General features: G+C 40.1%; 1 protein-coding gene across 1 annotated transcript; it reads right to left on the reverse strand.

Annotated features, from left to right (window-relative positions):
* Positions 1–6,288: 6,288 nt before the first annotated feature.
* Positions 6,289–9,993, reverse strand: LOC115410450 (carbonic anhydrase 4-like). The gene is made up of 9 exons (XM_030122106.1): positions 9,842–9,993; positions 9,446–9,580; positions 9,333–9,359; positions 9,067–9,237; positions 8,649–8,797; positions 8,477–8,572; positions 7,638–7,716; positions 7,389–7,552; positions 6,289–7,305 (listed from the first exon to the last, which is right to left on the reverse strand). Exons 2-9 carry the CDS (start codon positions 9,516–9,518, stop codon positions 7,117–7,119), a joined length of 948 nt encoding a protein of 315 aa, XP_029977966.1. The 5' UTR covers positions 9,519–9,580; positions 9,842–9,993; the 3' UTR covers positions 6,289–7,116.
* Positions 9,994–18,255: the final 8,262 nt, after the last annotated feature.

The raw sequence follows: 18,255 nt of genomic DNA on the forward strand, positions 1-18,255 counted from the left end.
ATTACGATAAAAATCACAATCCTAGGATCACAATACGATATATCACGATATATCATGATACTGTTAAAAAGGCATTTTTTTTATTTGTTTCTTTTTAAAAAATGATTATTTCCAGGAAGAATTAAATTGCACCAGAAATATGAACAAATACTAAATATTTTTTATTTGATCACAACAGGATCTAATGCTATATCACAAAATGTTCCTGTGTTCAAACTTAAATTATGGTTTACAGACATTACAGTTTAAGATCCTGTTCAAATGTTCATATTCTATTAGTTCAGAACTAACATCGGAACATTATGTTTGTGCAATCCCAACAAAGGAACTAACATTATTTAATAAAAGAGCATTAAAGAATAATAAATAAAATATAAACAAAAAAAAAAAAACAGAATTGAACCTCCACAATATTTGAATTTGAATAAATACCTAAAAATATTGATACAGTAATTTTAAATATCAATACAGTATTGTGAAATCAAATATCGCAATATATTGCAGAACCGATATTTTCTTACACCCCTACACCTAAGTCCATCACTGTGGACTGGCTCAGATGTCCTGTTCTTGAATCCACCTCGGCTCTGAGGAATCCCAGAAAGCCTGGTGGCGACTGCACCTGCTCCTTAAAGGATTCATGTGGGTTTGTGAAGAGCGGCTGGTTCCTCCTGATCTACACTCTGATCCTTAGTCTGAGTCTGGAACTTGCTTGAAGTGTGTGAAGATGGGATTACAGCTTTATTTTCTGCACTTTTATTTTTATTCTCCCTTTGGTTTATTGTTTAGCACTTATCTTAAATGCACTCATGCAACAATTGCTTTTTTTGTATTTATTGGAAGTTGCTGATGGGATTCTATTGAATATTTTTACCTTTACACATGCACTTTGGTGGAATCTGTTGTTTTATATCACTGTTGATAAAATTTCACACTTTTTATTTTTATGTTGAACTCAGTTTACATTAGCCCCTTTTACCCAGGTAAACCTTTATTTACCTGGGTAAAAGAACTTCAGGATTCTGGGAAATGTATTCAAGTCATTGACTCCAAGTCCCACTGATTTTCTTTTGAGCATATTTGTCTAATTATCCAGAAACAGATTATTGCAATGCATTTACAGGAGTGAACTGAATAAGCTCAAAAGTACAAATGATCAAAACATAAATAAAGTGAAGTTTGTAGTAACTGAATAAACCAGTTTGCAGCTGTACACTGGCTTAAACATTGTGGGTGTTGATCACTACAAGTGTTTTCCACCAGTGTTCGTCAGCACCCTCGAGAATTGCCCGGAATCTGAAAATCCTAGCCCCCTTGTAGGAGCTTTTCAGGTAAAATTTGCAGTCGAGGCAAGTTTTTTTTACCCAGGCAGAAACATTCCCATTTATTTCTCCTCAATTCCCAGGTAAAGTTTAAGTTCCTGCTTTGGAAAAAAGGCTAACATCAAAGAGGCCTTTATCGTCTCAGGATGTGCCACTGATAATACCTGAAGTTAATAATTAAATCTTTCAAAGTCTATTAAAAGTTATTGACAGAAGCCACATTTTTTCATATGTATTCAGTATTATAATGTGGGAGTGTTTAAGCGAGATGTGGTGACTGTATTTCTGTGTGAAATAATTGTACTGTCAAAAAGCACAATGAGGAACAAATGCATCCTGACAGCCATCGGTTATAGGGAAGTAAGGTAAGTAGGCTTTTGGCAGGCGATGGTTTGTAAATTATACGTCAAGTTCTCAAAAGCTGCCGCTGTAGTGATGACCCAAGTTTAATCAAAGTGCCACAATAGGGATGAAATCAAGAGTTACATATGTAATTACGGTTCTGTGAATCCCGGATGACCATCAGAGGCGATGCTTCGAGCACTGAACGATCATTCTTGCACATGTGCAGGTCAAGTATTAATGACAACAAAGTCACCTGTGACCTTCCAGTGGCCCACATGACTCTATATAGTCATGTGATAGCAGAAGCTCAGTCCCTTAATCATCTCGCGAGAGCACTAGGATTCCGAGGGACCAAGCGCTCTGGCGGTCATCCGGGATTCATAGAACTATAGTTACATATGTAACTCTCATTCTGTTTCATCCCTACTGACCGCCAGAGATGGTGTTTCAAGCACTGGATAATGTATATCAAAAAGGCCAAGAGGAATCTGCATGACAACAACTACAGCAATACCTACCTCAGTGAAATGTAGAAGGTTGCTGCTGAAGGATGCCTTGTATGGAGATGGGGTGTGGCCACATTCATTCTGTAGAACCTTGCAAAAGTGTTGGAGATGAGCAGGAGGCTGCCCTGCATATAACACTCAATGGCACTCTGTTCTGCCCATGAGGTTGTTAGGCTCCTTGTTGAGTACCACCTCACTCCAGTAGGCAGAGGTTGACCCTGTAAGGTGTAGGCTTTAGCAATCATGTCCACAATCCAGTGGGCAAGGCGTTGCTTAGAAAGAGCCTGACCTTTCCGTGCGCCAGCGTAGCAAATGAACAAACTATTTGTTTCCCATAAAGATGCTGTGGAAGCAATGTATGCCTCAAGAACATGGACAGGGCACAGAGGCTCGAAGGAGGTCCTGGTGTGGCTGGGTGTGACCTGCTGCTGATGCCACCTTAGGAATAAAAGATGCATCAGTCCACATTGTAACACCAGAGCCATCAGGGTTCCACTGGCAACATGACTCACCTATAGAAAGAAACTGTAGTTCTCTCATTCATTTTACAGGAGCCATTGCTAAAAGGAACGCAGTCTTCAGTGAGAGCCATTTGAGGCCTACCCCAACACTAGGGGCCCAAAAAGGGGGGGGGCTGAAGGGCCTCAAGCACCAGAGAAAGGTCCCATGCCGATTCCAGAGAGCGCATGGGTGGATGCAAACATCTACTACCTCTCAAGAACAGTGAAATTTCTTTGTCCCCCCACTGAACAACAACAACAACCATTCAGCCCAAGAAGCCAGCAGGAAATGGCTGCCATATAAACTTTCAAGGTGGATGGAGACCACCCTTGATTCAATAATTCCTGAAGGAAGGCCAGTATGTCAGGAACTGAACATTGTACTGGGTCCTGTCTTTTACCATGGTACCATTTCTCAAAAAAGTGGCCATTTGTTAGCATATACAGCACATGTGGATGGCACCCGTGCATTAGCCATCATGCACCCTTCTTCCCCATCATATCAGGAGAAGAAGGCGCCAGGCCTTGCAGTGGCCAAACCCAGAGCTGGAGGTGATCCAGGTCAGGGTGGAGAATTAGACCCGCCAGCTTCGACAAGAGATCCCTCCTGGAGGGGAGGTGCATTGGCAGGCTGGAGCAAAGTCTGTACAGCAGAGGAAACCAAGTCCTTGCTGGCCAAAAGGGGTCCACCAAAAGGACCCTGTGCCCCTCCTGAAGAATCCTGAGGAGAGTTGGAAAAATAAGGGTGAGTGGTGGAAAAGCGTAGAGGAGAGGTTGGGGCCAGTTGTGTGCTAGTACATCGCAGCCCAAAGGACTGGAGCTGTCTGACAGGGAGAACCAAAGGGGACAGTGAACTGCTTCTCTGGAGGCAAAGAGGTCCACTTCCCCTCTGCCAAACACTCTCCAAATGTAATGAAGCTTCCACTCCCCTGGAAGCGGCTTCTGATGAGACAGAAAATCCGTAGGCATGTTCTGTGATCCTGGGATGGGCTTCCTGGAGGCTGGTAAAGTGTAGTCGCCCAGGTCAGGAGCTGCTGAGTCAAGGGCAACAGTTTACCTGACCTGGTCCCTCCCTCGTGATTGATGTGAAAGACCACAGTGGTGTTGTCAGATCTCACCAGTGCTTGCTGTGCAGATTCCAAACCCAGGCTGTTTAACCACATCTGAAGTGGTCGCAGTGAAAGCAGCCCTAGGGGCACCACACTGGATGCGACCATGAGCATTCCCAGAACGTGCAGATACAGCACAAAAGGCGGTGCCCTGTCACAGTGGAATGCTGGGAGCAGGTCCAAAATACTGCTGACCTGCTGGGGTGAGGGGCAAGCAGTCATTGAAACTGAATTCAGGGCAATGCCAAGAAACACCGTTTCTTGTGAAGGAGTGAGATTGCTCTTCTCCATATTCACCCTATGACCCAGGCAGCCTACATGATTGAGCACCATCTGAGTGTCCCGGGCAGCTTGGTCGCAGGTTGCTGCACATATGAGCCAGTCATCTAGGTAAGGTAGAATTCTCAACCCCTGTGCCTGTAGAGGGGAAAGGACTGCCGCAACACATTAGTTGAACACCATGGGAGACAGTGAGAGCCTGAATGGGAGGACCCTGAACTGAAAGTGCCTCCCCTGGAACACAAAGAAAAAGAAACCACCAATGATGTGGTGCAATTGGGACATGGAAATATGCATCTTTCAGGTTGATTGATGTGAACCAGTCGTCCTGGGAAATTTCCTGTAACACTTCCCTGGTGGTTAGCATGTGAAAGAGTATCACCTTTAAAAACACATTCAGGCCCCTGAGATCTAGAACTGGCACAATTGGTTCAACAGGCACAATTGGTTCAGCGCCCGTGCTTTCACCGGGTCACAGAAGACTGTCATCCTGATCTGACCAGGGACAGAGGGCTGGCATCAGAACTGAAGATGGTATCCCTGGGACAAGATTGACAGCACCCAGCAATCTGGGGTGTGGGCAGCCCAGCTGCTGAGCAGTCCCGGGGTAAAATATCCGACTACTGGCCCTATTGCTTCATCTGTGGGCCCCCAGGCCTGTTGAAGGCCTGGGGGGTTGCTGACCAGGTTGTACAGCCCTAAATGGGCACAAAGTCCAAAATCCAGTCTGGTCTCCCTGGTTTTGAGCTGGTCTTGGAGCTGGTCTTTGGGGCTCAACAAATGGAGCAGATGGCAGTAAGTACCTCCAAGAGGAAGTTGCAGCTGCCCTAGTGCCAATAAGTTGACGGTTGTGTCAGTGGAGCCCTGACTACTGCTGCTAACTTGTATGGGAGGCCTGTGCAGTGCACTCCAGGGCTTCAAGTGCAACAGAGCCAAAAAGTTCCCCTGGAACCACAGGCAGAGCTCTCAGGGTTCTCCTACAGGGCTCAGTTAGTAGCAACTGCACCAGCCAGACCTGGCGCCAAGTCTGGACCAGTGTAGAGAGCATGCATCCAAGCTCTCTTGTCATAAGAGCAAACGCCTGTAGGGGTGCATCAACCAAGGTCTGTGTTGACTGATCCACTGGAACTGACTCCAAGGAGGAAGATAGACCCAACATCAAAAGGGAGAGGGAGTTCTCAATCTGGCCCATACAGGCTCCCGAGTCACAGGCCCTGCATAGCAGGTCATCTGTAACACAACACTGCAGTTGTGGACAACGAGGATTAGACCTCAGGGCCTTGTCAGGAGGAGGAGCTATGCTGCGGCTGGCATTAGCTTGGAAAGACTGGAGGAGGGCTTTCATTTGGGCCAACTCAGATGTGAGTTTATCCAGCCATGTGGACAACCCCCCAGTGTTGTCCAGTCTGGCTCTCTTCTTGGGCACCGAATGTGCCTGTGCAGTTGGCCACTTCAGCCATGCTGACTGTCCTGGCGGCCATTGGCTTAGCTGCATAGCGATTGTGCAGTCAGTAGGCTGCTCCAATGCAGCTAAACAACCTAGTTCTGACCAGGGTATAATCCTGTTCTCTGAGAGCGCCTCCCTGAGATGCTCCACTCCAAGGCAGGGGGGCACAAATCATGCAATTCTCAGGTGGGAGCCGGGCCAAACAGGCTGAGCAGCACAAATTTCTGAGCATAATGTAAACGAATACAAGAAACCAACAAGCAGCTAGATTGAGTCAGGTTGAGCAGGAAATGCGACTAGCGACCCAGCTGTATACTGACCCTGGTAGCGGTCAGCCCGTAGGACTCAGGTTGACCAGGAAACGGGAGAGACTCACCTGCAGCTCCAACCGTAAGCCAGTCACGAGGCTACTAGCAGGAAGCCATGAGAAAAGCTGTGGTATGTACACAGAGCTAACAGCTTAGCACAATCATTCATGCACTCAGTTAACCTGAAAGAAGAAGAAGAAGAAAAGGGACTGAGCTTTCGGTATCACGTGATTATATAGACTCCCATGGGCCACCTGGAGGTCACAGGTGGCTTTGTTGTCATTAAGACTCAACCTGCACATGTACAACAATGATCATTCAGTGCTTGAAGCACCGCCTCTGGTGGTCAGTAAGGATGAAATAGAACTGAAGCAATTTCACAATGGTAGTCTACAAACAGAGGAGTATCCACAACAGTCTGTTTAACTATTTTGGTCTGTGGTAGGAAATAAAGACAAAAAAATAGAAGTAGTAAAGTTTTGGTACCATATTTTAATTTTGACATATTCAAGTTCACAGTCCTTGTAAGTTCAAGTAGTGCAATACAAGGCTCAAGGTATAAATTGTGTACATAAATAGTGTTCATTTAACTGAGTGGCACCTCAGTCTTTCATCGCATCAAACAAAGACAGCACAGATTTAATTTACAGCATTCAGTTTTGTCATATGACTACACTTCATTATGAGAGTTGTTTTATGTTTTTCCGGTGCTAAGTCTTAGCTCCTTCATCATCACATGAAAATGACAAACAAATACATGAGGTACAACACAACAGCAATAGGGCAGAACATGAAAATACAGCTTTAGTTCCCCCAAGTGGGTCGTCTTATTTAGGCCTGATAGGACCCACCTCAGGGACCTGTACCTGGTTTAAGGGCAGTACATTAAAGTGGCTCTAATTACATTTGTCCAAAACAATACATAAAATTAAAAAAAAAAGGCATGTTCCGCCACAACTCTTCATATTAACTGATGAAACTTTAAGCCTCTGACAAATGTGTAAATAAAAGCAAATAAATACCATCACAGTCAAACCCTAATCAGTGATGTCCATAAATCTTAAAGTACAAATTCTGTAACTAGTCAGTAAAATTACACGCAAGTGAATATATCACTTAGACCCCTGAATGTAGGTTTGTTCAAACAAGTTCAAAACAGTCACAAAGGGAAAAAATGATCAAAAGAGGAAAAAGGGAGCAGTGGTGAAACTAAGCAATACCTGCACCAACAGTGAGTTTACCGACTTCATGAGGTGATGACAAACCACATCAGTGTCAGTGTTATTCCCTTTTTGTGCAGCTAATTCCTCCCAAGTGCAAGAATCAGGGTGACAATCCCCAGAGTGTAGCTGGGTTTGAAGGTAGAACCAGATCCTGTAGTACTCTGTGTCCTGACAGCCAGGTCTGGTTGGATCCCTCTGTAGACGTCGATCATAAGAGGTGAGCTGGCGGTTGTGTCGACATGCACAGTTGTGCTGAAGAGGTCAATCTGGAGATGAGACATTGAAGCCGGTTAGTTGTGTGATGATAAGGTGCACATTCTTCTTGAAGGTACAAAGTACAGTAACTTACAAGATCTTTGGAGACTTTCAGAGGTTCCTTGAAAACAGTCCAAACCACCGCCTCATTGCAGGTTGGTGTGGTTAACGAGCCAAGGTAGCGGTAATACTTTGTGCGATCCACACCAGACAGGAGCTGATTCAGAGTAATTGCAGAGCTAATTGCAACGGACTGACCTGAGGAAAGAACCACAACTTCACAAGGACCGCAGCTGACAAGGTGTTGACTTCAAAATATTATCCAATAAAAACTCATCCATACCTTTCAATGTAATGTTGTGCAGATAGGAAGTCAATTTTCTCCAGGCTTCAGGTTGGCCAGTTGCATTACCTGACATGACCTGAAGGGGGCACATAGAGTTATTTGACATCTATCCTCACAGTTCAGTGATGGGAAAAGGTTCTCTCATAAGTTGTCTCAAGTACTTAATATTGCTCTAATTTTTGACCAGATGCTTTATGCAGCTGTATCCTAATCATGTTGTTGCTCTAAAATCAGTGGTTATCAACTGGTTTGGCTTCAGGACCAACCGTCAGCCCTCAATGACAAATTGAGAGCAGTTAAACTTCTCAAATTAATCTAATAAAATATGGTGTTTAAAACCTGAAATAATACAAAAGACAAGTTTAATGATAAACAAAACTGACCAGCAGGTGGCGATACTAAATATGGAAATATTCCCTAGAACACTAAATTGGGTACATTTGAACTAAAACCAAAAATGTGCACAGACTTAAGAAATTTTAAGTGTATTCAGTCACTTATTGAAGAATTAAATACACAGAGGTTTTTGTCCTCAATGTAGATAAAACCATATCTGATGTAGTCATTTTCATACGAGAGTTTCATCATGATAACAGAAAATTCTTCTTTTAAGCTGTGAAATGTCTGGTGTTAATAGGCATTACTGCCCCCTACTGTTGGGAGTGTGAATGGACAGTACTCCACTCCTTAAAAAAAAATAAAGCACAGAATTGGTTTGTTAACATTATTTCTTGGCCAGAGTAAGATCTAGACCCACTTTTGGGTCACAACCCACCAGATGAGAACCACTGCTTTAAATTGGGATGTAATATTTAAATAAATGCATCATTTCTCACATCAATGAAGAAACCAAGAGCAGCAAGTCCTGTAGAATCAGCGATACCCGCTGTTGTGTTTCCATGATGGGAGGACTTGAGGTTTACAATGTGTAACTGAGGGGAAAAAAGGAACAGGAATGAGACCCAGAAAAAATTACTTGTGGCTCATATTTGCAGAAGTCTTCTCTACCTCCATGGGATAGCGTTTGCCGTCCACAGTGTGCTCTGAACCAGGGACTGAGGAGCCGTTACCCCAGTGTAAGTGGAACTGCAGACTGTCATAGCGTTCAGACAAGCCTCCTCCTTCAACCCCAACACCACCAGCAAGGGTAACTTTGACTGAAATAAAAACAAGAGGGAAAAGTAAAACCTAAAATCTGACATCAAATGAGAAAAGAAATTAACCCAGATCCTTTGACAAGGCCCTGAAATCCAGGTAAGTTTAGTCTCATCCTTTATATGGAGCCAAGAAAAACATGACTTGAATGTTCTTAAAAAAATAAACAAAATAAAAACCTTTTAAAAACACTATTTCCTTTTCAGTTTGGAAACATGAGCAAAGCATCTGGCATCCTCCAGCAGGACTGATGTGTTCACCCACTCCTCACCTGTCTTTCCAGTGTTTTCAATCTTTGTCATTGCGGCCGTGCTGTCAAAGCCATAGAATGTGAACACCCACAGACTGGAGTCACCTGTGGCGTTTGCTGACACAATATTAATGGGAGATTGACGATTGCCGCTGCAGTGCTGGGGAGCAATTTCTGGCCATTTGGTGTAATCTACAAAAAAAAAAAAAAAAAAAAAAACTCTTTCAGAATGTTAAGCTGTATCACACTCAACAGATTTTAGACAAAAAAAATGTGGATGCACTCACTGCACTCCGGCAGATGATAACACCACTCTGAAAGACGAGAGGATGATTTTGTTATTGATTTATTCATTCATCGGGATCATGTATTAAAACAAAACGTTACTTTTGATACTCACCAACATTGCCTGTGGCTCCAAACACCATGGGTGCTGTTGCGCACACAACAAGTGCAACTATAAACCACTTCATGGGAAAATTTTGCTTCAGGCCTAAATTGTGATACTTTTGTCAAGATCTGCTCCAATAGGACGCTACAAGAAAAAAGAAAGCAATGTGAGTTATTTATTTTTTAATTATCTGGAATCAAAAACCTGCTCTTCACTCAGGTTGTTCTGTTCAAATGAATAAAAATGTCCAATAAGAAAAATAATAATATTTACACTGCAAAAAGCTGAATGACAATGAAATAAGCAGGCTATTCACACTATAAACAAATATCACATTTTAAAATGCTTCCAATAATTGCTAAAATCTTCCTAAAAAACAGGTTCCTTTGAAGGTCAGAGTCTTACCTTGAGCACACCTGTCGTCCTGTGTCCACTAATGCCTGTGGAGTCCCATCCTCCCTCTTTTTTTTCTGAACCAACCTGCATCTGCCCTGAACCCGCCTCTATCTGGGCACCAAATCATAAGTTTTCAGTATGACCATACCCGCAAGAAGAATGTCCAAATACTATATTTATGATATTTCAGGGTTTCAAGGACTGTGCAGGTGTTCAGGGTGACTATGTTGTCAGTTTAAACAGCAGCGTCTGTCATGTGAACATATACAATGTTTAAAACAAGTACTGTATGTATGTTTCCTTCTTGATAAACATCCAGTGCAGAGTGACGTTAATGCATGATGTTATCTCAAGAAAGAGGTTAGGTGGATGACTGAGTGTACAAAGTACATTGATAGGTATTTCCGTGTAATGTTTGTACTGTGAGATTTATCTTTAACACAGATAGAATGATAGATCAATCAGACACACGTGAATGTCATTTTTACAATATCCGGTCTTAGTTTTCACTTTTTTAAACCAATTTCCCTGGATTCAAGACATGTTAAGATGCTAATAGTTGTTTTTTTAATCCCTACCATGAAGACGACCAAAAAAATAAATAAAAATTAGGTTACATACATGTCACAGCCATGTTGAACATCCTGATCAAATGTTTCAGGTGAAAATAATAGTTAATGATGAAGACATACAGTTGCAGAGTCAATAAAAATGCTTCTGTTCATCATGTGAGGTGGAAGTGAAAATGAGGAGATCAGATCATCTCAAACAGCCCTCGTCACTTTAAATAACCAGCTGCACTGATAAAAGACCTCTCAACTGTTGGAGAAGTCAAACAAAAACATGCATGAGGACATAAGAGACGACAAACTGAACTTTTTGTCTCTGATTACTGCTGTAACCTATATAATATCATTAATTCAGTTCATCGACAGTTTCAGACTAGTATTCTAACCCTTTCATGCATAGTGGTCACTCCATGGACAGTTATTCTACAGCTGTTCTCTTGTATATTCATGGATTTTGTTGTTTAGTTTCATATCAGCCAACACATTGGATGCTCATGCATCGTCCCATACACTGCAATTGATACCATTACTGTAACTTTGCTGTTCTTGATAAAATTGATCTGCAGTTACATGTTTGAGTGTAAAGTAATTGCTTATTATTTTTATTAGACTATCATTAATGCCAAAAAGGATTGTTTTTCTTCCACATTATCTCCATGAAGTGAGTAATGACCAGTATTAGACTATGTTAAAATGTGACAAAACATCAGATTAGCAGCATGGAAAATGTTTTTATTTCATAGTTTTCAGCATATTAGTAAATACATGTTTCTTTGCTTCAAAAATTAAACGCATGGTGTCCAGCTGAGAGGACATTTTTGCAACTCCATGAAAAATAGATTAAAAAATAATAATAAAATAATAATAATAATAATAAACACATTGTTTTTTTTAATCCAATCCAATCCAACTTTTTATAAAGCCCAGTGGATTGAAGTTCTGTCCAGAAAAAAATAAATAAATAAATAACAGAGGGAAATACAAGAAAAGAATAAAAGATATAGAACTGTAAAAAATAATAATTAATAATAATAATAATAATAAAATAGATGGATAAAAATACAGAAGAATAGATAAAACCTAAATAAAAGAATAAAATACAAGAATAGATTAAAAATAAAAAGCTGTACAATTAATGCCAATTTAAGAGGAATAAAAACACTCAGTAAAAAAATCTTGATTAAGGTTCTCATAATTCATGCATGAAAGGGTTAATATCTATTTCAACATTAGTATTTTTTAGTATTCTTTTTTTGAAGGTGTACAGCTAGATATCCACACTAAAGTCTCTCTCTCTCTCTCTCTCTCTCTCTCTCCTCTCTCTCCTCTCTCTCTCTCTCTCTCTCTCTCTCTCCTCTCTCTCTCTCTCTCTCTCTCGCTCTCTCTCTCTCTTCTCTCTCCTGTGTGTTTGTTTGTATACATGTGTGTAGTTTGGTCACTGTGCCAGTCTCTATTCAAGTGCTATATTTAACACTAGTGAGCATCATGGACCCATTATTGATTACTGCTTATTGATCCTTTTACATCTCCAGTTGGCAAATCTCATTATTGGCGCTATATAAGACAGCTGAAGTCCCGCCCCTTTCCAGTTGGGCCCATGGAACCTAACCTGACCTAATGTGAAAAAAACAAAAACAAAACAGTATTACAGTCAATAGTAAGAGACAAGTTACATTTTTGATTTTGTTTGAATGATGTGATCATTTGCACACATGATATTTATCAATTTAACAGATAATTGTACAAGTCAAGTAAAACTGTTGAAGTGTCTGATTGTTAGATACAAATAAAGACAACACACCTGAAGGTTGCAGAGGGGACATCATTGTGCTTCAGATTTCTCCAAGATCTGAAGGTGCTCTGCTGCTTCAACCCGACCAAATGTGAAGTGACTTTCACTTTTTAAATACTTTTTCATCTTGTTCTTGTAGAGTAAGTTAAAATGTTTGTAACCATTCTGGTGTTGGTGACGCAAACATGCAATCTTATTTATCTGTTTAACTCAAGGACTTTAAATCTTTGCTCCCAAACTGCGACTTTCTTTGATTTTCCACATACAGTATGTGTAAATTGTGACTAATTTTCATGAAGTTAGGTTCAGCTCTCTATGAAAAAAAGAGAGTGACCAACATACAATTCTTAAAACTCACTTAAAACAGTGGCTCCAAGAGAGTCAGAGATGCACTCACTTTTAATTGACATAAATTTCATCACCCACACACTTTTTCTGTTAAGTTGTATGTAAGTATAGAGGTGAATGTATAGACTAATGCCCCTGTGATCATCCTATGTCTATTTGTTGTTTGTTTGTTTGTTTGTTTGTTTGTTTGTTTTGATGATGTCCATGTCATCATTATTATGTGTATTTTTACGTTTTTAATTTATAGCAAACGAGTGTGATGTATTAATGATGGCTATTTTATGTCTTGTTCTGTCACCTGCCTATAGGGACTGCAGATGAAAAGTAGTTATTTTTACTAATTCTGGCATATTTACATGGGCATATTTGTTAGACAGCAATTTTCATAAATATGCATGGACCCTATTAGATAAACCAATAAAATAAAATCAATAAATAAAATAGCTCAACTAGGCTAACTTTACGACTTTGGTGCCTGATTTATTCAGTGATTTTCATTTGTGATATTGGATTTTAGAGGGGGTTTTTTTGTTTGTTTTTTTTTCCATTACACCAGCCCAAGCTGATGAAATGAACTTTCTTTGGACAAAAGTGGTCCTGGCAGAACCATGAAATGATTCAGTTTACACAAGCTAGCATAACTATAAATTTAGCAAAAGTAAAGCCTGAGGCCTAGTCTTACAACACAAACAGGGAGCTGGTTCACAGGAGAGGAAGTGATAGTTAAAGGTTCTGCCTCCCATTCTACTTTTGGAAACTGAACCACAAGTAAACCTGCATCCAGAGAGTGAACTATTCTACTGGATTATACAGGACCAAATAAGCCTTGAACATATGATGGAGATTTGTCATTAAAGGCTTTGTAAATAAGGAGAAGGTTGTTGTAGAGCGGATGAAGAGAAGCTAATGTGGGAGAAATTTGACCTCCTTTGGTAGTTTCTGTCAGTGCTCTTGCTGAAGAGTTTTGACAGTTTTACTGGATTATTTTCAGGGAGTTCTTCAGGCGTCTGACAGGAAAGGATAACCGTGTCCCATCTAGGAGTAACAAGATTCAGTGTGTGAGATTTTCAGGTAAAGTTTGTTTGGTTCAGTGCTGGGAGCCTGTCATTTCTTGATGTTACTTAAGCCAAAATCTCTCGCTGTAAGTGGCCTGATTTATCTCTCTCCTCTTCAACAACAGACGTGCAAACCTCTCCACCATAATGCAGACCCCAATACAACAGATAAGCACACATGCATAAAGCAGACATATTGAACTTTAACTAGTTTATTAAGCATCAGTGATTTTGACAATTTAACCCATAAACACCCAAACAGCCACTATCGACCAAAACCATCGACTGATGTAACTGTTTAATACCTGTTGATCCATTAATTCTTTCAATACCTATAAATAATTGGTTGTAAAATTACAGTTTGTCATCTTTTCATAGTCATCAGATATGACACCATCTGGACGTTCAGAGGCTCCGTAGTGAACATGGAAACACCGTCATCTACTACAACACTGATTCATCAGTAAAACCCATGGAGTTTGGATGGAGATGCTTGTTTCTGTTCCATTAATGATATATGTGTTGAAAAAGTCACTTGTTCTTCAGTTTTGTCTGATTATGATATAAAAAATCATAACTTTAATCTGAGTTTTCAATGAACATCAACATGATCAGTAAAATAAATACAGGAAAATATATGATTTACACTGAAAAAATTCGAAATACAGAGGATAATATTAAATTGGTGATAAATCACTTAAGAATGAGTAAATAGACAGATAGAGAAATGCATTTGGGAACTGCCACAGAAGAAGCATTGGGTCTCATGGGTTAACCATGTGAATGTGGACAGTCTTATGTGATGTGCCATGTCTACATCTTGGCAGTTCTAGTGTAAAAGAACAATACTCATCTAGAATAACAGCATAGGTTTCAGTTTAGAATTTTCTTTCCAAACATATATATACCTAAGTTTTAGTTGCTTTTTAATGGCAACATTACAGTGACCCAGAAGTGTTACAGCAATGCAAAGTATCTCAATTTCAGAATTCCAGATAGAACCTTTTGAGAAACCTGGATACTCTCACTGAAGTCATATACCAGTTATGTCTGGCATATTGTTGCATGTACATACCTTTTCCCAGTTACTGATAGTTGCAGATTACAGTAGAGTTGCAAATTACATGAAAGAAATACAAACATGATGGAGGCAACGGAAGCAGTAACAGAGACACAGAGTTTTGTCTTTTAGTAATACAATTAAAAAAAAAAAAAAAAAAAAAAAATATTATATATATATATATATATATATACACCTCAGACCACATGGAAAAGGCATCAGTAAGCTGACCATTTCAAGTCCAAACACAGACACGTCATGATACTTTTATCATTAAAACCAGTCACTGAACTCCATCATGACATGCTGTGTATCCTCCTCCTCCTCCTCCACCTCATCTTAGTTGATAACAGTGACAGAAAAACAACACTTTTTATCTGTTGATCTCCTCCCCTTGGCAGCACATGAACACTGGTAAGACAACTCCACTATGCAATGTTATCATTTTATAGCGCTTTATCTGTAATAAACTAAAGTGGCCTAGTTTTAAACAGCCACAGTAACCTTAAAATTTAATGATCACATTATGTTGTAAACATCACAGGCACCTGCACCAACAGCAGCAATGATGAGTAACCAGTGTAGAGGTATTTATCATGTATACAGGGATATGAGCGTCCAGATTTGTCTGTACATCATGTATGCACCCCATGCTGAATGCAATCAAAACAGGAATACACCTCATAACCAATACTAGTTTGCATATAAACACAGGCAGTGTACACTTTTTGGCTATTTTTCACTCAGTGCATGTCTGTATATCATGTGTGTCAAAATGTCAGATATTGTTTATTATAAAACAAAACATTAAAATTCTTTCTTTTAAACACACACCCACTTCTGGGCCACAGCCCACAATCTACAGTTGCTGTGGGATTAGAGTGTTTAGGTCCAAATGCAATAACTGTAGTTTGTCTGAACTCAGAAGTCCAAACTTTACGTGATCCAGGTCTGTGAAGACACACTGGAAGTTTAGTATCTGGTTGTACCTTTATAGGGCAGTCATAGAGATAATCTGAAACTCAGTGTGTTATTGGAGGACCTGACAAGACTTTATTACTTTGGGGAAATTTTTCAACATTTTCATTTTATGTGAAATCACAGACAATGGACGTTAGCATATTTGGTTCCTTACCTGTAAGTGGCAAAAAAAAAACAAACAACCAAAAAAAAAAAAAAAAAAAAAAAAAAAACCAAGAGAGTAAATATAAAAAATACAGAAACACACGTAAGGTGAAGGAACATGATTTTAGAACTGTTGCTGTCACTGTCTTGTAATGTGTGGAAATTACCAAAGATAGTCCACTTGCCCGATAAAGGGTTAATCTGGCTCTGTAATATAGGTAGTTCACATCCAGTTCAGATCCAAACTGACAACAAATTACTGTTTGAACAGCAGAAGATGTACAGATACATTTGATTTGAATGGAACGACACATGATAGTTTCAGTTGATGTAGGTGTTTTATTTTCTTTTTATACTGATAGATAGATAGATAGATAGATAGATAGATAGATAGATAGATAGATAGATAGATAGATAGATAGATAGATAGATAGATAGATGCATTTAACAGTACACCAGCATACAATACACTGATGCATATAGTGATGAACAGGAAACCCATTGTTCTGCCTATGACTCTCACTCATTGGTGTAGCTCTACAAAAATTAAAACAAACACATAAAGGGCCATAAACATTGCCATACACACATTAAGTCAAAATTAACACTAACACACACAGCCCCGCTGAACCCTGCACATAAAAATAACACATTTTCAACAACATGCCCAATACCCATAATGCAATGCAGAGATAAAAAGGTGTGTTCATGACTAACAAACTTAGTGATTTAAATCCATTCAACTTAAACTTTTCGTATTTTCGACTATGTCTACAAATTAGTGAATATACTTAACATTTTATAGTAATGTAATAAAACTAAATCTCTAAGTACATTGTAATTAAAGCATTTTAGTAAATCCAAAGTCCGGCTTAGCGGTGTGGGCTGAGTGGGCCGTACTGTGAGTGCACGAAGTGAACTCTGTCTGTGGACAGTTGAGGTTTCATAGTCCATAACAGTTTATCATCCGATCATATCCTACACTGTGTGGCACCAAGTACAGGTATGCGGAATCCCGCGTTGGCTTTGGAGTGGAACTTGTCTGTGGAGTCAAGTAACAACCGGACTCCTGTACTTATCACCATACCTTCATTCTCATCAACACACTGTGACTGCTGCAGCTCAGGTTCTCGTCTGTCGATTCCCCTTAGGTTGTTGTGTGTCTGTTATAAGATCCTGTTTTTTTCCCTTCAACAGGTGCGTTTGAGTCATATCACAACCCTAGACAGGAGACTGCCGGTCTGACAGGAGAAGCAGCGCAAGTGAAACTTCAGATTCAGAGGGTACCCATACGGATGCAGGACAGCGGTAATGGATGGATTGACAGGGGCTCAACGAGGCTCGAACAATTATTTTATTCCGACCAAATAAATGATTGCTCAGACTTTTTGTCAGAAATATATGAGAATTAAACATTGCTGAGTTTCAAAACCTGGTGGATTTCTTTTACATTTTTAGTTTGACACATGCTTATTAGGAGCATTTTAGATGACAACAGAAAAATATAAAAATGCCACATCATACAGTATAGCTTTAGCGCGTCATTAAACAATTTCAACAGTTTCAATAAACAACTTCAAACAGCTGTTGCAGTCTTGTTATTTTGTGTACTCAAATTTCCCAGTGAGAGAGCCAACTCATTGTTTAGCGTCTTCCATCTTTATGGGTTGGTTCTGCTGCCTGTCACTACCCGGATCAACTGCCCATTTGCACAAGTGCGATGCTAACTATACTTGGACAAACTGCCCAAAATGCATTGCCAGAGACATTCAGAGTCCATTCTGCTTGCAGACGGGTTAATTGTGTTAAAATTCTTTATCAGATTAATCATGATGATGGAGTCCTCTGTGTTAACGCGTTCATTTGACAGCGCTAATATATATATTAAACATGATGTAGAACAAGTGGTGCCAGGCACAACAAACCCCACCTCTCACATGTATTGTAAGTAAGTAAGTATGTAAGCTTTATTTTATATAGCACTTTTTAAAACAACATGTTACAAAGTGCTTCACATAAAGGAGAGACAGATCAAATCAAATCAAATTTTAAGCAGTTTACAGAAACCCACAGATCCTCCAGGAGCAAACACTTGTGACTGGTGACAGTGGTGAGGAAACACTTCCACTTTAACAGCAGAAACCTCGAGCAGACCCAGACTCCTGAAGGATGGCCGTCGCTTTGACCAGTTGGGTTTAAAGAGAGAAAGTAAAGGAGGAGAAAAGAGAGGGCGATAGAGATAGAGAGAGTGGACCGAGGGAGAGGGGGAGGTCGGGGGAGATGCATGGATGCAGCTGATGCACAGATAACTGAACTAGAACATCTATGGAACTGTATAAAAACACTATCATAACTATATGGATAAGTGAGTGATGACGATGAAGGTGGAGAGTAGGCAGGACCACAGCAGCAGGTCCAGAGATGATCCTGGGAAAACTGTGATGATCCTGGGAAACCTGTGAGGCGATGAAGCA

The sequence above is a fragment of the Sphaeramia orbicularis genome, chromosome 19, assembly GCF_902148855.1.
Source record: "Sphaeramia orbicularis chromosome 19, fSphaOr1.1, whole genome shotgun sequence".
Taxonomy (NCBI): domain Eukaryota; kingdom Metazoa; phylum Chordata; class Actinopteri; order Kurtiformes; family Apogonidae; genus Sphaeramia; species Sphaeramia orbicularis.

Coding starts and splice junctions, on each gene's coding strand:
- LOC115410450 (XM_030122106.1), bottom strand. CDS start 9,518: ATGAAGTGGTTTATAGTTGCACTTGTTGTGTGCGCAACAGCACCCATG. Junction 9,238..9,332: donor TTATCATCTGCCGGAGTGCA/GTGAGTGCATCC, acceptor TTTTTTTTGTAG/ATTACACCAAATGGCCAGAA. Junction 7,553..7,637: donor GCACAACATTACATTGAAAG/GTATGGATGAGT, acceptor TTCTTTCCTCAG/GTCAGTCCGTTGCAATTAGC.